Source organism: Chlamydotis macqueenii, chromosome Z (assembly GCF_036417535.1).
Source record: "Chlamydotis macqueenii isolate bChlMac1 chromosome Z, bChlMac1.mat, whole genome shotgun sequence".
In the NCBI taxonomy this organism is placed as follows: domain Eukaryota; kingdom Metazoa; phylum Chordata; class Aves; order Otidiformes; family Otididae; genus Chlamydotis; species Chlamydotis macqueenii.
The window spans coordinates 64,818,471-64,835,797 of record NC_141593.1 but is presented as its reverse complement, the minus strand read 5'-3'; the positions used below and the strand labels follow the sequence as shown (position 1 = coordinate 64,835,797).

General features: G+C 37.0%; 1 protein-coding gene across 1 annotated transcript in view; it reads left to right on the top strand.

The window, feature by feature from the left end:
• Positions 1-17,327, top strand: part of HSD17B4 (hydroxysteroid 17-beta dehydrogenase 4) — a 67,328-nt gene that overhangs the window by 9,710 nt on the left and 40,291 nt on the right. The window contains exons 5-14 of the mRNA XM_086769839.1: positions 713-734; positions 843-889; positions 1,666-1,750; positions 3,468-3,655; positions 5,705-5,796; positions 6,423-6,447; positions 7,276-7,404; positions 15,664-15,770; positions 16,388-16,621; positions 17,035-17,086. Of these exons, the coding sequence (XP_086625965.1) occupies positions 713-734; positions 843-889; positions 1,666-1,750; positions 3,468-3,655; positions 5,705-5,796; positions 6,423-6,447; positions 7,276-7,404; positions 15,664-15,770; positions 16,388-16,621; positions 17,035-17,086 (981 nt within the window). The remainder of the gene's footprint in view (positions 1-712; positions 735-842; positions 890-1,665; positions 1,751-3,467; positions 3,656-5,704; positions 5,797-6,422; positions 6,448-7,275; positions 7,405-15,663; positions 15,771-16,387; positions 16,622-17,034; positions 17,087-17,327) is intronic.

The following is a 17,327-nucleotide window of genomic DNA, read 5'->3' as shown; positions in this document are numbered from 1 at the left end:
ATTGGGATAAACATTGTTGCTGAAGAGTCAGAGATGCTCTGTTATGTTTTGGAAGCTCTTTTGCCTATGTGAAGATCAAAATGCTTTAACACAAATTATAAAAAATCAAAAAACAAAAAACCCCAAGAAAACTTGAGGTATTTTACCTAACAAGTAATATTCCTCTTTACTATGTGATTATCACTGTTTAATTGTGATGTTTATGTGATTGTAAACTCAGGGTTAAATGACTGAAAGTACAGATGATCAAAGCCATCAGGAATCAAATTAAATATCCAGGTTGCTTTAGTGGCTCTGTGACTCTGTGGTTTTTCCATTTATCGTTTGGGCTTACTGCAACAAAGATGGTAGCACAAACCACATATTGGGAGCATTATGGAATTCAAAGCAAGGTGCAAAACTGTGCAGGATGGCTTTATCTTGCAAGATGGTGTTCGTAGGTAGCCAGCACTTCTTGGCTATACCTCCCTGTGAGGCTTTGTTCTGTGGCAGGCCAAGACTTGCCTGTACTGAAGTGTTTTGTCTTAATCATTGTCCAATGGTAGAGTTCCACTGTCTGGGACAAAGAGCTCTAGGATAGCAATATGATGTATGTGTGCAGTGTTCTTGTCTGTATGTATTTTCAGAAGTGAGAGAAAAATAGAATCAAACTTGTATTTTATCAGTGCATTCACTTAGGTGTTTTGTTGTTTTTGTTTTTTTTTTTTTCCAGATATTGTTATAAACAATGCTGGGTGAGTAAACCAGATGTTTTCCTGTTTGATTGTGGGCTGACACTTTTGTGTAAACACCCGCTCATCTTTTTGTTGTTGTTGTTTTGTTCTCCTAATGATGTGTTTTAGGATCCTAAGAGACCGTTCATTTGTTCGAATAAGTGACGAAGATTGGGGTGAGTTCATAAACTTTAAAATGTACTTTCTGTGTGCCAGATGAAGCCTACATCCCTCCCGTTGGTACAGGGAAGAAGAGAATGCAGGGAAGGCTGTGTATGCCAGATCAGAGAATTATATTTTACCTTGAAAACTTTGTGGTCAGCTGCTTGTGTTCAGCTTGTGAACCATATCTGTGCTGCAGTGCGTGGTAGGTCTACCTTTCTTCCCAAATGGGAAGAAAGGCTCAAGCTGACACTCCTAGTTGCTGAGTGGAATACAAAAAAGAGCCATGTGAAACACACACAGTAGTTTTTGTGAGGACCACACATTCCTAGCACCAGCACTGACTGGCTGAATACTAAACAGATTTAAAAGACTGTGAACTAAAAAGAGAGGAAAGAAAGCTGATGTGCCAAGGAACAGAAGAACAGGGGGAGCCTTCATTGAGATGGTAGGTGTTGATAAGCTAGTTGAGCAGACTTTTGCAAAGATGGTCTGGCTTCTGTAGTCCTTGTTTGACTGTGCTTAAGTGCAGGAATTTTGAATGCTTGTGAATTCTATACAGGAGAGCCTCATACAAGAGACAGAAGAGATGATTCGTGCATATTCAGGCAAGCACTTCAAAAATATCTATAGAAAAGAAAAAAAAAGCCCAGAAGCCCACTGCTTTTTTAGTGACAGTCTGAGAGTGTGAAGAGAGTATAGTTTTTGTCATGAAGAAGAAACAAATGGTGTATTCCAAGTTGGGAGACAAAATCCTGGAATTATTAAACCAACACTGATTTGTTCCTAGATATAATTCATAGAATTCATTTGAGGGGATCATTCCTGGTCACGCGAGCTGCATGGAATCATATGAAAAATCAGAAATTTGGCAGGTAAAAATTTGTCTTTTTTTCTTTTTTTTTTCTTATTGCTTATCCAGTAGAATATGATGCATGCCCTGACAGTGAAGGAGGAGTTTTGTGTCCTTTTCTTTCACTGTCACTGAGATGAAACAAAATCAGTCCAAATGTGTAAGCTCTTTTTTTTTTCAGTTCTGCCCTGCTTTCTGCTTCCCTAGCCAAATGTTCAAATTTTTTTTCCGTGTAGATGCAGATATCCCAGACAGGTGCTGTAGGGTTTTAGAAATACCATTTCTTTTCATGAGGACTGGTTAGAAATGTTTGTTGCCTGTATGTTACTGCAAGTCTGAGGGATTCTTCTCCTGCTCCTTCTTATTCAAATGACAGGTACATACAGTTCTGCTTGTGAGTCTTGTTTTTTATTGTTTGGAATTGTTTGGTTGGTTGGTTTTTTCCCCTTTCAGACAAAGATATTTGTCTTAGAAGCTGTGGAAGTGTTTTTAGTCTATTTTGGTATGTGTTACTGTTAATTGAAAGAGTGCAGTGAATTGAGACGTTTTTTCACTTCTGGTGTTTTTCCTTATGGGAACACGGAGTGATTATACTGATCTTAACAATACCCACATGTTGAAAACTGTATGAGCTTCTTTGTCATTCTGTGACCAGACTGACATCCATTCTTATCCAGGGAACTGACCTGTAAGGATAAGGGAAGAGATCAGCAGGTAGAATACCTGTCTAAAATCTAGGAGCTGCATCCATTTAGGAAAACGTTTCCCTTGGCTCCTTTTCTCTATTTGCTCAGATAGCAATTGTAGTGAGGTAGTTTATATATAGATGCGTGCCATCTGTGAAATGACTGCTTTGTATAGATTTTGTAGCTTTTCTTGTCTTGATTGTATTGAGCCAGTACTTGTAACATGTCTCTTTATTTAGATTAAAACCAGTGGATTATTGTCAGTGAGGAAAATAATAATAAAAATGAAATAGGTTTTAATCCCAGCTATGCAGTGTGTTTATAGTAGGTTGGAACAGGTTCTGATAAGGCTTCTTTTAGAAGTGAAGGTATAGGCCCTTTTGTTTTGAATTCCAGTTTATGAGAAGACATGCAGTACAGTGTTTTCTTGTCTCAAACCAGCTTTGAACTGCAGTGATTTTAGAGCTTTCCTATGAGCAGTTCAGTCATCTCCACAGCGATAATGTTAGGGGACAGCAAAGGGCAAGAGCTTGCTATCTTCTTTGTTCATGTGTTAAGGATTCCTTGAATGTGAATTCCGTAAGACTGCATCTTCACATATTACTGGGTAGATACTAAGATGAAGTAATTTTCAATAAAATTGTTTTCTTCTGACCGCTGAAGCCATTCATTAGTTATAAGAGTAACACCACTTGAAGGGCAATTAGAACATGAAAAGAAGATACTTTTCTCTATACGCTACCCCATCGTCACAGAATGTCTGTTCTAGTTTTGCAGTATAACTCAGAAAGGCTTGTGACTTTGTTAGGTTTCTGCTACTATGACAACTCTTCAGGGTTTGTCAGATGTTTGCTATCAATCAAACATATGAAAGGTATCTATTTGTTAGCAAAACCAACAAATAATGTTTTCTTATTTGCACACTTTTGCTTTGTGGAATATGAAGAATATAATGCCAAAGCTAGAAAATGCTATTATGTAGAATTAAACAACTGGAAGAAATCTTTTAACTTATTTTTTTCTTTTTTTTTTTTTGTCCTTTTCTCCTTTAAGAATAATTATGACTTCCTCAGCTGCTGGAATATATGGAAACTTTGGTCAGGCAAACTACAGTGCTGCAAAACTTGGCCTTTTGGGACTTGCAAACACAATTGCAATTGAAGGCCGGAAGTATAACATCCACTGCAACACCATTGCTCCTACCGCTGGATCCAGACTGACCCAGACTGTCATGCCACAAGGTGAATCATTTAAGGTCTACATGTACTGATATTTTTTTAGTGAATTGAAGCCCAGTTAACTTCCTTACCTTTTAGAAAATGCAAATCCTTTACGCTTCCTACACTGCTAATTCGTTATTCCTACTGTCTTTTTGTTTCTGAACTGTCAACTAGCTTATTTGTCTGTTGTAAGGAATTCTTGTTTTCTGCCACAAGATAAGATGTAATTTTTGTAATTCACAGAAGTAATTTCATGTGGCAAGTCTCTTAAATTATAGTCTCTTCCAAGATCCTCCTATTGTAGTGGAAAGGCTTGCTTGTCTCATCAGATGTGGAATCAGATATGTGCATAAGTTGTCTACACTTGTTATAATATTGTCTAATTGCAAAATACTGTTTTTAGCACAAGCTATCATGTGTAATTCATCATTCCATCATCAGCAGGAGATGATAATAAACTGAGTTGCCTAATATATTACATTTTTCTTTATTGGTCAGTTACTAATCTTTGAATACTTGAACAGGTTTTAAAAGAGCACTGCATTGGGAAGTCAGTGTAAAGAATGTTGCAGGAGACAACAGTATGTGAAGTGTAAATTTAGGATAGAATGACTAATTACTCTGGCAGATGACCAGAAAAAAACAAAAAGAACTTGGAAAAATATAAGTCTGTTATGGGAAATTACTCTCAGAAAGTCTTCTAGAATCAATCTACTTCATTTCCCTCCCACCTTTCTTTTCCCTAGTGATAGGCAGATTTCAAAGCCAAGGGAATCATTAAATTTTTCAGACTGATATATGAGATATTGAAGAGTAATATATTTTATACAGTTATGCATGGATTGAGTGCATGATTTTGTTTGACTAATTAAGTTCTGTGTAAAGTATCGTGATTCAGGTCTGTATAATCCAATCAGAAAATTCAGCACCTCTGTAGGCTGCAGGTTCCAAGGATTTATTACACTTACTTACAGAAGAGTCAAATGCATTAAGCTTGCAGCCATAAGTTCCTGAAGGATAAATTGAAGTTCAGTAGCTGGAATTTCCTGAAGATATTTACATAGAGTAATAAAACTACCTCCTTGTTTTCTTTCTTAGTCATTTTAATAAGAGTGAGATCCTTTGGTCTCCCTATAAGATAGTTACAACTCTGATCGTTTATTTCTTAACTCCCTCCATGTTCCAGTTTTTCAAATGCTCTTAAAAGGTTTGGACACCAGAACTTTTTAAAAATTTTCATATGTCTTCTCAAATTATCCTTGTTATCTTAGAACTTTCTGTTCATCTTTATATGTCTGCAAGGACCTGTGCTTTACCATTGCCACAGTTACTTATGTTCAACTTGGCCCACTTATTGTTGTTCTTGCTAGAACTCTAAATGTAGTCTGCACCTTTTGTGTGGTTTTTTTTTAAACTTCTACCACCTATTTCTTAATCATTTCTTAAGAGCTGCCTGGGCAACCACACTCTGCTCCATGACAATAAGTCTATTTTCAGTTAGTTTTCTCTTATGACACATGACAATGAAAATTCTAAAATACAGCTGATACATAAATTTATCAGGGCTGATAATTCCCAATATCTCATTTGGAAATATCAAAGTTTCCAAATGGGATGTCTCTCAAATATTCAAGAGCTACAATTTTTTTCATATTGTCTTTCTTTATAACTGACTAGCAAATTAAAAGGGAAATTGCTCAGGTCCGTCTCTATCAGGATTATCTCTAGCTGAGTTGTTGTTTTTTCAGGCTGCCTATCGAATGGAAATTTAGAAGGGTACTTGGCTTTGGAGTTGAGGTGTTATGGTTTTCCCAACATTTAGATCCTCTTTCATCTGACTGGCTGAGAAAGAACATCATTGGATTTGGACGCATGCACCTGTCTCACAAGTTGTTTGTACTTAATGAATCTTCAAATATTTCATTTCATTTGTCCCTTCTTTTCATTGCAGAACACTGTTGGTTAAATTCTCCTGGTTCTGCTGTTCATCAGAAGGTGTTACAGTAATAATAATTTGATTAAATCATACAGTATTTCTATTTTATGATTCCCCCTTCTAATTTGCTCTAGATCTGGTCGATGCTTTCAAACCAGAGTATGTTGCTCCCTTAGTTGTTTGGCTTTGCCACGAGAGCTGTGCAGAGAATGGCAGTCTGTTTGAGGTAATTTTTTTGTTTTCTCTTTCTTCCCTCTCTTTCCCTCCCTTTGCTCCTTCCCCTGAAATCAGTAATTTGCTTTAGCCTGTCCAGTCTTAACCTTTTTGCTGAAACCAAATTATCACATGTGAGACCCTACATACTCAGCATAGACACAAGAGCTGTTGACCCTGTTGTGCTGTATATGACAAGTACATTAGGCAGTAACAACCTTGTCAAATTCTGGTACGTGCTCAAAACGCTACTGTTTTGATTGTTACAATTCTTTACTGTACCCTTGTGAGCTTGAAAAGGTATCAAAGCAACTACTTAAAGTGAAGTTTTTGTTTTCTAAATCATTCAAACACAGAAAGTTACTTGCAGGAAGGAAGAATTACTTAAGTTATGGAATACATTGTAAGTATTGTCATCAAAATGCTAGCTTATAGATAGGATGGAAGCTGTTATCTTGTTCTTGGAGTTTTATGTTGCTCATGTTCCAGTGCTTAACTAAACTGTTAAATGCAACCAGTGGTAGTTCAGAAATTTTTATTATGTTGAGTTTGTTCTGAAGTATAGTTTTTTTTCCCTACATTAGCAGAACTTTGCTTTGTAACATGTGGTAAGCTGATGTTTTTCTTTTTTCTTGGCAGGTGGGAGCTGGATGGATTGGAAAGTGTAAGTACTTTGTGTTGCAGGATTGACTCTGTTTGAATTGATGACAAGAGTGTGCAAATTGTCTTTGCAGTTAACCTCTGCTCAGGACATTTGTATTTAGGGAGAGAAGATTAACAAAAGCCTAGGGTTCTGAGGAGACTGCTTATTTTAAGTAAAAGTCACAAGTTTCACTATGCACAGAGTAAACTGGTAACTTAGGTATGAGCTTTGTTATGCTTTTGAGCTGACAAATAGTGACTGAAAATCTGCCTAAGTAACCTTAACTCTTGGATCCTGAGAGTATAATTGAAGTCAAGAGGAATCTCCTGATTTCACGTGAGGCTTACCAGTTTCTCCCAAGTTACAGTATTGGAATAGCACTAGTTTTAAATAATAGCACTTCAGGGACCACTTGGAGATGCTGGCTACTGGTATTAACATTCTTTCATAGATAACAAGTGGTTTTTACATTTCCTGTATAGTTTTCCAAGGCTTTCAGAAGATTCTTAAGCATTAGTAGCCAAAATCATGTCAGAAGAGAATGTCTGTACATATATACTAGCTAAAACTTTTCACTAGACAGAATGCTAATATTACTTACATAATATTTCCAGAGAGGAATTGGTCTGTTGTGGCTCTAATGAAATTTAAAACTAGTGCTATTCCTTTTCTAAATGTTAATTAAAGGCAGTGATCTCTTTTAGTCTACTTTGAAGTCTTACTGGTGAATTAAATTGGAGTACTTTCCTTTCTTGCACTGTCTTGGAAGTAGGGGCCTAGATGAAAGTGATCTAAAGAAACTAAAAATTTGTTTGTTACTTGAACTCCCTGGCACATGTTTCCCATTAGTGCGCTGGGAGCGATCCCTGGGTGCTATTGTCAGAGGAAAGAATCAGCCAATGACGCCTGAAGCAGTGAGAGATAAATGGCAGAAGGTCTGTGACTTTGATAACGCCAGCAAACCCAGAAGTATCCAAGGTAAAGGACACTTTGATAATATGGATAGCTTGGGCAAGCAAAGCTTAAGAGAGAATGCTTTCTTGTCAGATGTTTGCTGAAACTTTACTTCAAAAGTCTCCAGAACCAGTAAATCCTGTTGTAAATGTGTAACATTAATCACTTACCTTTTCACTATGGTCATATCTTTTAAATGAAACTTTTGTGTTCTTACCTGTAAAATTAAGACAGTTTTATCTTTCTTATGTTTATAGGGAAGCAAGATCGCTGTCATTTTATGTATTACAGCTAGACTAATGGTAGTGTTTTATGTGGTTTGCACCTACAGGTAGTAGCAGTGCATTAGAGATTGTACTTTTTTTTCAGGCCTAGAATCTTGGTTTTTCTTAAACATTTCCGTATCAAAAAGCTCTCTGGTTAAGTCATTTGGTACAACACAGCAAAGATGTTCTTCCTTACTGCTTTGTGTTCCTAGGTAACATCACCCCATTGTCTGGTGACCAAGATGACTATCTCTTTCAAAGCTTTGTTTCCCTTCTTTGTTCCTTCCTATTATTTGTTAGTTTTTTGTTTTGTTTTTTTTTCTTTTCCAAAATGACTCTGATCTTCCCTGTTGCCGTACTTGCTTTTCTTTCGTCTTCCATGCTTTCTCTTTGTTGCCTTATGCCTCTCTTTATTTAGATCCATAGATATCATAGTTCATAGATGAATTAGTTCATAGTGTAATTTTCCTGACTGGTTTCCAAGATTTCTTAAGATGTTACCTTTAGTTTGTTCGTGTCAGTGATGTATGCTTAGTATCACTGATGGTTTTTTTTTTTTATTATGTATGTAGTTTTTTAGGTTGGACTGGATATTTGTCAAATTAGGAAATGCCAGCATTTAAGTGTTTGAGGGAAGAAGGGAAAAGGCATCCTTATGTACAATGCCAGTTAAATTTAAAAGATACTTAGATACACAATAGATGGTTAAGCTGTTGGTCCTGAAATCTATTATGGCATTTTGGTAAAAACTTAAGGTTATGTTTTTAGATGCCTAAACCAAAACCAGAATAGGAGATACTTTGTCCTTTCCCTCAGATCTTGGTAGGGGAATGTAACCAGCCATACAGCAGTTCTGTATCACCTTACTAACTGTTTTCATTGTTCTTTGGCTTACAGATGTCCCATTTCCAAATGTATGTTAGTTTATAATTGTTGTCTGTCCTGCTATGAAATCGTATTTATAAAAACATAATTCCAGCTTTATAGTTTCTGATCTGTTCTCCAACCTGTCATGTGTACTATGTTATTTTTATGGCCCTGCTAGCAGAAAAATGTTGTAGGAAAAAAGTTGTAGATAGGAGTTCCTTTTGAAAGCTGCTTCAGCATTACATGTGATAGTCTACATCTGCCTCTTGCTGCTATTGGAAGAAAAAATTGGACAAGACTTTGGACTTCTGAAGTAAATGTGCTTACAATACAACACAGCAGGTTTCTACAGTCAGGAAATTGTAAATACTACATTAGCATGAGTCTCTCGTGCAGTGTATATATCTTACTTTCTGTTTTGTTATGAACTTATCCAAAATACAGCTTTGTCCTTCCAGTAACATGAAGCCATAGATACTGCCAGGCTGAATGAAAACTCTTACATTAATTTATTGGATGTGACAATCAGCAGAAGGTTTGAGGAAAATTCTGAATAAGTTAGCTGAATAGAATTTTCAGTTCTATATTAAAAGCTTTTTCTATTGCCAAAGTCACCACTTTATTGCTTGAAGGTATTCAACTGTTAAATAAGGGAAACTAATTAGAGTACTTGCATTAAAAATGAAAAGTTACAATACCTAATGTCTGCAAGTTAAAACTCTCCCAGAAGATTTCATTAATTTAAGTAATTTGATGATGTGAAGAGCAATCGTGTACTAACCATTATGTATGTTTATTAAAAAAAAAAAACAATTAGATGAAATATTTGCTTGTAATATAGTAGAAAATATCATAATCAGAGATGTTAATCTTGTTTCATAATTTGGGCATACTGATAAGAACAGTTTGACTTTATTCATTCTAGATTAGAAAAAAAGTAAGAGCGTCATCGGTTGGTTGGTTGAGGGTTTTTTTAAAGGTAATTTTTCTTACATGTATAACAATCATATGTAATGGAATACTTAGATTCATGTTGTACTTTTTTTTTTTCTTTTAGAATTCTCTTTTTTGCAAGCATAGAGGGAAGTCATTCTCTTAAAGATAAATAAATTAAATGCTCGACATCTAATATCTGAATGATCATGCATTGAGAGCCTGGCCTAGCAGAGCACTCATTTGATATTTAACTAGGGCATGCTCGTAGTTGTGTATTTTAGCCAATGTCATTTCGCCGGAGATACTGAACTCTTGAAGACTAAATGGAAATACTGTCTCATCTTTATGTTCTAGTAGTGGTATTTGAAGAAATTAAAACATTGAATTATTTTTCTTAAAACCAGTTTAAGTAAAAAGATCCAAATCTTAATTTCCTTTTTTTTTTTTACTTCAAGAACTTCTTCAGTTTGTAGGCTTAATTTGTTCTCTTGACACATAAACTGAGTTGAGCTAAAAAACTCTTGCTTGTGTAGCAGAACATGATTTTATGGGGTTTGTGCAATTTTAAATAACAGGAAATAGCTAATTGTTGCTTGATTTGGCAGTTCATGTTAATTCAGTAACTCACTGAAGTTTCTCGGATATTGTGATAATGTGCTCAATAAAGCAATCTTTCTCAGTAGTTAGTCTACGTATTTCTAGATGAGCAGCTGCTGATTGTGCAATACAGTCTTTTGTCCAAACTCAGACCCTTACCCCAAAAGCTATCTGACACGGTCAGTATAACTGATTATGCCTACTTTCCTTTTAATGCCTCAGATGTCTTTGAATGTGGTCTGTAGTTATTCCCTAAGCTTTACAGGCTTAATGTACTTAATGTACTTGGAGAAGTTCTGACAGTTCCTCCATACTTCCACAGTTTCAGGTGTAGTCCTGTTAACTAGCAAAATATATGATTACTTACAGATTCACTACACGATGGCTTTTTAACAACAGGAAAATCTGAGAATGGACTCTTTATTTTTTTAAGAATTTGTGTGAGAATTTATGCTTTAGGAAGTTGAAGACGTAGTTTTGCTAGCCTGTATTCTTCTACATTCCCTTTACCAAGGTAACCATCTACTTAACATAACATGACAATGTCACTGCATCTGAGGCAGCAGTGAATCTTCAGTGACTTATGTGTTAGAGCTTTTTCCTAATTTGCATCATGTTATTTTCTTACTAATGATTAAGCTGAAATAATAGTTACTTTATACCTCTTCCAAACAAGCTAGAAATCTTTCAAGAAGATAAACAGGGCATAATCAGAGCTTTAAGGTTAGGACACAGATCAACTTACAGTGTACGTGGGTGAGTCACTGTAACCAGCTCCCTGTATGCCCTTTGGCAGTAGCAGTGGCAGAATAATGTGACTTAACTAATACTAAAAAAGAATTGCACAGGCTCTTATTTGCAGCTGGATCTAGTGAGCTGACATATTTGTTATGGTAACATGATTCTGTGTTTTGAGATACTGAGAGGTCCTGGGCAGCTGGCCCATCCCTGGAAACGTTCAAGGCCAGGCTGGATGAGGCTCTGAGCAACCTGATCTAGTTGGGGATGTCCCTGCTCCTTGCAGGGGGGTTGGACTAGATGACCTTTGAAGGTCCCTTCCAACTCTAACCATTCTATGATTCTATGATAAGCAGAAAGACCAAATTAAATGTGATACAGAAGCTGCTTAATGTGTAGTGCACGTGCAGTGGGTCATAGTTGCACATTGCACTGCACATGGCGTTTTTTTCTCGTTGTATTCCCTCTCACACAAAGCTAGGTCCAGCAGCCCTTGCCTCCACAGTGCACTACTTGCTCTTGTGTCCTAGTCTGATTCTTCCTGGTATGCAAAGGGAGAAATCAAACTGTATTGTGGGATAGGTGGAAGACAACTGTCCTTGTCTTGCAGACTGTATCCTCTATATGGCGTTCTGTAGTGTGCGTTGCACAGGTTAGTAGGTTTAGTTGCTTTGTTATCTAGGAAAACAGAATTCATTGTCTGTCACACATATGAGGCAATCTCTATCTCTCTGTCTCCATGTCCTCCATCGTTGTGAAAATGAGCCACTTTCAGCTAAATCTAGTATTTTAAAGGTCTGTAATTTGCTTTTACGTTCACATGCTTCTCTTAGAAGCTGTCTAGGCACACAACACAGCTTGAGTATTATCACTGGCTGACTTTTGACACATTTTGAAATTTTATCTCTGATATAGAGCAAATTAATCTAAAACATATAGATTATGTGTATTTATGTGCACATACTTTGTGTGTATATAAAAAAAATAGCATAAGAAGAAAACGTCTAGCTTCAATGTCAGCTTTCTTTGTATGTGTTTAAAAGGGGTCTAAACAGTGGTCCTGTTTCCTCCATAGTTAAGCAGTAGGGTTCACATGCAATGTTCCCTTGTTGGGAAGTGAGAGGAATGCTTTTGAAAAGTGATGGACTTTGCCATGACCATTTTCAACCTTTGCTCTTCAGGTTAATCTTTCCCTTTTATCTGCTCATATTTTGCTGTATAATAGCAGACCATGCTGGGGTAGTGGACACTTAAGGTTTTAGAGTTCACTGACAGCATAGCAACTTAAAAAATACCCCAACCCCAGTATTAAAAATTATTATATTAATGAAAAGGTTGTTTCTGCCAAAATTATACCCTTTGAGCTATTTCTTGGATCTTAGAAGAACCTTACTCAGCTTGTAGAGTCATGTATTAAAAAGTACCAATTGTAATAGTTAAGTCTATTCCTGAAACGTTAATTTCAGACTGTCGTAGTTCAGTCCACAAACCACAACATAGACATCCTTGTGTGTTTACATGACTGAAAACACATGTACCACTCTGTGCTTCCCTCCTCGTCTCTTTCAGTACTCAAAATGAATGCAAAATAAAGACTGTTGAAACCATCCTTATCAGTGTCCAAACTCACTTATCAGTGGTTTTGTAATGTTTCATCTTTATTTTTGGGAATCTCATTGCATTGTTAGCTCATAACAATGTATTTGATTATAACCTTTGTACTTCTTAATGCAGTAATATAATTTACTCTTTCTTTGAAGGTGTAACCCTGCCTCACATGGAGGACTTGTATCTGGTCAACTGCTAGAATATTACTGTAAATCTAATGTTATACTAGTCCAGTTTCTTATGCCAGGCTGCAGAACAGCAGTGAAGACTGAAATAAATTAATATGTTGAGACATTTCAGTTGCATGCTGCCCTAGCAGGCCCTGGAAGACAAAAGAAATATGTAAGAACTGGGCTTCTTAACTGGAAAAGTTCTGTAACATAGTAGTTGGGGGGAGGGGAATTAAAAAATCCCCCTTTTCTTTATTTAAAAAAAAAAAAGAGAAAAAAAGCTTTGCTGCTTGTATTTGGTGATATTCTAATAGCTTACTTCAGCTTTTCAGGCAACTTGAAGGGACAGCATCTGAAAAGTAGCTTTGGTATTAAAGGATGAGAACCACCTTGAAATGGAAAGCATCACACACACTTTTTGGTGATAGCTCTCAAGAAATTTGAGCCTAGAACCATAGACATATCTCATGCAGTTCATATCTCTTGTAGATACAGTGAAATAAAGCCAGGACTCAGTGAAAGAATAGTCTGTCCTTAAAGACAGCTTTGAAAAATCAATAAAAGTGTTACTGAATGGTGGTGGTATGATCCAGGTCAAGTGCTGTTGCTGATTACTAATATAACAGTATACTGAAGGTTAAAAAAAAACAAATTTCAGTGAGGCCTTTGATGTTAAGGGTGAACAACAGGACATCTCACATTTTAAAAAGGGTAGAAAGGAGGACTCTGGGAACTACTGACCTGTCAGCCTTGCCTCTGTGTCTGAGAAGATCATGGTACAGATCCTTCTAGAAGTTAAGGCACATGAAGGACAGGGAGGTGTTTTGAGACAGCCAGCATGGCTTCACCAAGGGCAAGTCCTGCCTGACCAACCTAGTGGCCTTCTATGATGGAGTGACCGCATCAGTGGACAAGGGAAGGGCTACAGATGTCATCTATCTGGACTTCTGTAAGGCCTTTGACAGGGTCCGCTACAACATCCTTCTCTCTAAATTGGAGAGAGACGTATTTGATGGATGAACTGTTCAGTGGACGAGGGATTGATTGGATGGTCATGTCCAGAGGGTAGTGGTCAATGGCACAACGTCCAGATGGAGATTAGTGTGTCATCCCTGAGGGGTCTGTACTGGGACCAGTGCTGTGTTGTATCTTCATCAATGAGATAGACAGTGGGATCAAATGTACTCTCAGCAGGTTTGCAGACAACACTAACCTGTGTGGTGCGGTTGATGTGCCTGAGAGATGAGACGTCATCCAGAGGGACCTGGACAAGCTTGAGAATTGAGCCCGTGGGAGCCTCATGAGGTCCAGCAAGGACAAGTGCAAGGTCCTGCACCTGGATCATGGCAGCCCTCAGTATTAACACAGGCTGGGGGATGAAGGGATTGAGAGCAGCCCTAACGAGAAAGACTTGGGGGTACTGGTAGACGTGAGCTGACAATGTGTGCTCTCAGCCCAGAAAGCAAACCATATCTTGGGCTGCATCAAAATAAGTGTGCTCAGCAGGTCAGAGATAAAAGGGATTACTTTTTGAAGGTGTCCTGGTTCTGGCCAGGATAGAGTTAATATTTACCTGAGCTGGGTGGAGAACTGAAGCTGGTAGCCCCTATGGCTGGGATAGTTAACTAATTAGCTAACAGCTGGGGTTAATTTACCCAAATTAGCCAAAGGGCTATTCCATCCCATCTGACATCATGCTCAGTATATAAGTGAGGAGGGTGCTGAAGGGAGGCCCTCCTAGTTGGAAGAGACTGGATGTGGAGATCTGTTGTGAGCTATTATACTGTATTTGTGTTCCATCACTCTATTGTTTTCTTCTGTCATTACTGTTAAATTTACTTTTTGTTCAATCTCAACCCACGTGTTTGTTTTTTTTTTTCTGGTTTTCTCTTGTTTGTCAAATCTCCTCCTATTCTCTTGGAGAGTGGGGGGAGTGAGAGAGAGACTGCGTAGTCTGGTCCCCATTGGGGCTGAACTACGACAGAAGGGTTTGTAACTTACAAATCTCTTGTTTTGCACATATTCACATTATGTAAATGTTATAACCTCATGTCACGTTATGATAGTGCTTGTACCCAAAGATAAAGCTTGTCTTTGGCAGAAAAGGTGACGATGTGTGTTTGTTTCATAGATTTTCCTTTTTCTTCATGAGATTCAGGCCACAAATAAAACATCATGATGATTCTGGCAGTGAGACTGGGAAGTTAGGAATAGTTTAGAAAATCAAGTTTCTGCAAGAGGGTACGCAGCAAACTTAAAGGATATTTAGGGGAGTGCTGTGCAGTAGAGCAACATGGTGTTAGTCCAAGCAACAGTGCAAGTCAGTATGGGTATAGGGGTTTTGGAGTGGAGAGGAGCAGCTCCAAGGTAAAGGTAGTAGCACTGTTCTCACCACTTTTTGTTTGATTCTTTCTAACACATAGATATTTAATATTGATTTTAGCCATACTGAACTTGAAGGAGAGGACTGTTCTTGTTGGCCTGCCTTTACCATACCCGAGTTCTGTATCTCAACCATGCATCAACTGGCTTGTAATCTTGGCATTGTTCAAGCCTCAGATTATTTATTTATTTATTTATTTATTTATTTATTTATTTATTTAGGTGACTTGGGAAAGAGGGTACCTGCCAGGAGATGAGATTTGCTACTTGTATTGAAAATAATTCTCAGGATAAGAAAGCAGTACTAGTTTTCATATGTTTATTTCTGATACAATAGAAATGTAATGCTCATTATTTTTTTGTTAGCACCACAGTTCAGCGAATAAAGCAAAGTATCGACTGACATATTCCTGTTGGCTTGAATGGTGGAGTACAGCACCACTTGTATTTCAGGCCCTTGAATTAGACAAGTGTCATGGTTGACTTCTCAGTGCAGAACTGATGGAACCAGTGTAGAGACCACTTATCGTCAACTGTTGTGTAGATGCTTATAAAATACAGCACTATCCTCAATTTTCAGATATATATTTGTTGTGTTAAAAAATAAATTGAGAAATACCAGGCTATATCACATTTGCTGGTGTGTTTGTTGTGTGTCTAACTGGAGTGTCTTATTTATGGCTATTTATAAGTGATTTTTTTTCAATTTCTTCCTCTAGAGTCCATAAGTGTACTGAATGATGCTCTAAGTCAGATAGAGTCTCAGGGGAACGTTTCTATGAATTCAACAAGCTCTGGATCAGTGGTGTCTTCCTCTGTTGAAACGGTAAGTACCTCTGTCTACCAGAGGCACTCAAAGTTAGGTGAAAACTTTGATCAAGAGAGACTTGTGTTGCTGATCAGCTTCTACTCTGGCTTCCGATCTGCAAAAAGAAAGGTGGAGTTTAAGCTGTGAAGTGAGGAAACAGAATAAGAAAAATCTCCAGAATCCACTCTTTATTTTTCTAGTTGACTTCTGTAAGCCTCTTTAGTTAGGGTATTGTTCAGAAAAGGGGCAGCGGATAGGTCTTGTTGGGCAATGTGGTTTTACTCTGATTCCTTTTCTATAGATAGATAATTTTTGCTTGTTTCAATCTTACTACAGTGTTATTTATTTCATTTGTGGTTTGTTTTAGAGAAGTTCCTATGCATTGCAGGGAGTGTAGCTGTATGACATTATACTACTTATTCTTGAAGTAAATTGCTTACAGCAAGGTGTAATGCATTACATTGCTTATACTGCAACAAATATATTAATATTTTAGGTTATGTGTATTACTCATACTTTATGTTTGCATGTGACTGTAAAGAAAATGCTCAAATGTGAACTTTGTTTGATGTGAGAATGCAAGTGCAATATTAACTATTATGAAGTTTTATTTTATATTGACATTTAATTTTCAGGCAAGCATTGTTGGCCGGGAATTGGCTACCAACGTGTATAATTATACTCACTTAGAGCCTATTCTCTATGCCCTTGGAGTGGGAATGTCAACTAAGGATCCAGATCACCTAAAATTTCTCTTTGAAGGAAGTGAAGAGTTCTGCTGTTTACCTACCTTTGGAGTAATTCCTGCTCAGACGTCGATGTTTAATGGTGTTCCTTCTCTTCCAGGACTAAATATTGATCCTGCAAAGGTATGGAAGAGCTAAGTATCTAATTTTGTTTGTGCTTTATATAACTCTAAGGTGACTTTAATAATTATGTTTGTAATATCGGTAAGTTCCCTTTTTTTTCTAGAAAAGGAAAATCCAATGTTTTGTATTCTTACATCATACATACACATCTTGTATAACCTATGTCTTCCTAAGATGGTATGATCATTTTTCTATTAAATTTTATGTTCACTGTACTTTTATGAAACCACGTAAGTTTAAAACTTTCCTTGAAAGTATTGGGGATGAAATTGGGAAAATAAACAAAAAAAAATTACTTAAAAAAAAATTTGTTCTGAACACTTTCAAAAATTACTGTATTTCCTTGCAATTATGTAAGGGGAAAGCAGTAGAATATATTGATTGTTGTTATAGCACTGCCTTTCTTTACATAGATGCTGCATGGTGAGCAATATCTGGAACTGTATAAACCATTACCAACCTCAGGTTAGTCATTTAATTTTCCTGATTTGCTTTTCACTAGGACAGCAGTTCCTGTAGCCATGTTATAAATGGAACTAGGGAAGCTCAGATCTTTCCAACTGGATTTTTTTTGCATATTCTTTTTACAAGGGGTGAAGGAGAAGAGAGGAAACCTGTTGTGTTATTGAAGGAATTCTGAAACTCTATGTTCTTGGGATCAGGTGTTGCTTTTCTATAGTATACTTAGTAAACTCATGACTAATCT